This window comes from Salminus brasiliensis, chromosome 20 (genome assembly GCF_030463535.1).
Source record: "Salminus brasiliensis chromosome 20, fSalBra1.hap2, whole genome shotgun sequence".
NCBI classification, from domain to species: Eukaryota; Metazoa; Chordata; class Actinopteri; order Characiformes; family Bryconidae; genus Salminus; species Salminus brasiliensis.
Window position 1 is genome coordinate 261,257 of NC_132897.1, and position 2,500 is coordinate 263,756.

General features: G+C 45.6%; 1 protein-coding gene across 1 annotated transcript in view; it reads left to right on the forward strand.

Annotated features, from left to right (window-relative positions):
- Positions 1-2,500, forward strand: part of zdhhc8b (zDHHC palmitoyltransferase 8b) — a 33,550-nt gene that overhangs the window by 19,379 nt on the left and 11,671 nt on the right. Inside the window, exon 2 of the mRNA XM_072664678.1 lies at positions 1,654-1,775. Coding sequence (XP_072520779.1) covers positions 1,654-1,775 — 122 coding nt within the window. The remainder of the gene's footprint in view (positions 1-1,653; positions 1,776-2,500) is intronic.

Genomic DNA, 2,500 nt, shown 5'->3' on the forward strand with positions numbered 1-2,500 from the left:
AACGTTTCCATGGTTGCTATACTCAGTTTCATGGTTATGCTAAAGCCAATCGCATGGTTACACCATACCTATTTCCATGGTTACGCTACTTCCATTTTCATGGTTATGTTGCATCCATTTTCAAGGTAGCTGTACCTACTTTCATGATAGTGCTAAAGCCATTTCCATGGTTATACTTCACCCGTTTCCATGGTTACGCTACACCCATTTTCTATGGTTGCACCCATTCTCATGTTATTGCTACAATGGTCTCTTTGAATATGCCAAAGCCATTTCCATGGTTACGTTACTTCCATTCCAGTGGTTGTAGTATGCCCATTTCCGTGTGCAACTCTTACCCGTTTACGTTGTTGCTACACCCATTTCCATGGCTCTGCTACATCAGTCTCTGTCTCAGTCTGTGGTACTCTGGCAGTAATGAGAATATTACTGGCTGAAGGGGAGCACTGTGATTGGTTGGAGGGCTCACTTGCATATTGCAGCCAATATCGCAATTAACAAGTGACTTTGCGGCGCCATGTTACACACACACACACACACACACACACACACACACACACACACTCCCTGTGTGTGAGTATGAATGGTAGGTAATGTAATCCACTGTGTGTCTGGTCCAGTTATAGTAGCTCAGTTTAAGCCCGGCCCGAGTTCCTCCCGCTCTGCTGGTATTATTATATATGAAGCCAGGCAAGGAGAGCTAATTGTGGCTTAGCCTCATCGCTCACATCTGCAGCCCTGGAGAGGCCTGGTCCTTATTCACACAGCCCTGGTTTAGTCTGTGGGGGAGTTCATAATTTGTTCATTTACTGTATTTAATATTTAAGTGTTTCATGTTTAAACATTGTTTTTTTTATTTGGTTAATATACTGTGGCTTTATGTGCTAAGGCTGTGTTAAAGCTATGGTGGGATTGCATACGTGGAACACCCCACCCGCTTGGGGTTGCTATAGTATTGTAGGTGGTTGCTATGGGGTTTCTAAGAATCAGACATCAATCATAATGAACGACTGTGGCCAAGATGTGACCTGTGTGTCAGAGTGAACGGCAGAAACACACTGACTCTGACGCTAAATCTGGTTCTGATTGGACCGCCTTCGACCCAGCCTGAACAGCCTCAGATCTGCACTGCTACATGGTGGCTATGGGGTTGCTAAGTGCCTCTTGTAGTAACCCAGGAGGAAGCAAGGGTGTTGCTTTGTGGTTGTTATGGTGTGGCTAAGCCGGTGTTTATTATCCTATGAGGTTGCCATGGGGTCGCTAGGCTGTTGTTCCTGTACCCGATGTGATCACTATGGGGTTCTTATTCAGTTGCTGTTCTCTCCAAGGTGGTTCCTATGGGGTTGCTAGTATACTTTGTGGTTGCTAGGGGGTTGCTGTCATATCCTGGGTGGTTGCTTTGGGGTTCCTGTTCAGTTGCTATTTTATCCTAGATGGTTGCTATGGGGTTGCTACGTGGTTGCTGTAGTATCCCAGGTTGAAGCTATGGTGGGATTGCATACATGGAACACCTCACCCACTTGGGGTTGCTATAGTATTGTAGGTGGTTGCTATGGGGTTTCTAAGAACTCAGAATCAGAAATTATTCATATAGAACTACTGACTGAATGTCTCTCTCTCTCTCTCTCTCTCTCTCTCTCTCTCTCTCTCTAGGTGTCCGTGGTTATCTAGCTCTATCTCTCCGGCTGTTCCTCTCTATAATGGCGTGGTTTTTCTCTTCGTTCTGGCCAATTTCAGCATGGCCACCTTCATGGACCCCGGAGTTTTCCCCAGAGGTCAGTGCCTTTTCTTACCAATAACATCCTGAAGTAGCTTCACCGACACACAGATCTGCACTTTCCAACACCTTATTATCCTGACCTTTCTGTATGAAGGGCCGCTTTATTTGCTGAACAGCAACCTGCATGTATTCCTCTGCCATTATCATATATATATATATTACCTGAGGTTTGTGGACACCCCACTTTAAGCTGCACTTTAGCTGACCCATTTGTCTAGTCCCTGTAGAGAAGAAGTACTGCCAATAGAATAGGACTCTCTGGAGCAGATCAACATCATGACCCTATTGGCTCCATGCTGCCTAATAATGCCAGGCGTGGGCTAGAGGGGTATAAAGCCCCCCAGCATTGAGGAGCTGTGGAGCAGTGGAGGAACTGTGTTCTCTGGAGTGATGGTGGAGGAGCTCCATCCAGTACTTTTGGGATGAGTTGGGGATGATGAGGTGGGGTGGTGATCATCATCCTCCAACATCCTGACCTTACTAACGCTCTTGTCGCTGAATGCAATCAAATCCTCACAGCAATGTTCCTCCTCCAGAATCTAGTAGAAAGTCTTCTTCTCTGGACAGTAGAGACAGTTACTTCAGCAGAAGCAGGATCAGATATTTAATAGCCTTTAAAAAAAGGATGTGAAGGACGTTCTTCCACCCAAAAAAGTAGTCCCACCATAAGTGTGACATGATAAGATAGACACTAGCTAATTTAAGCTAAAGCAGCTAGTG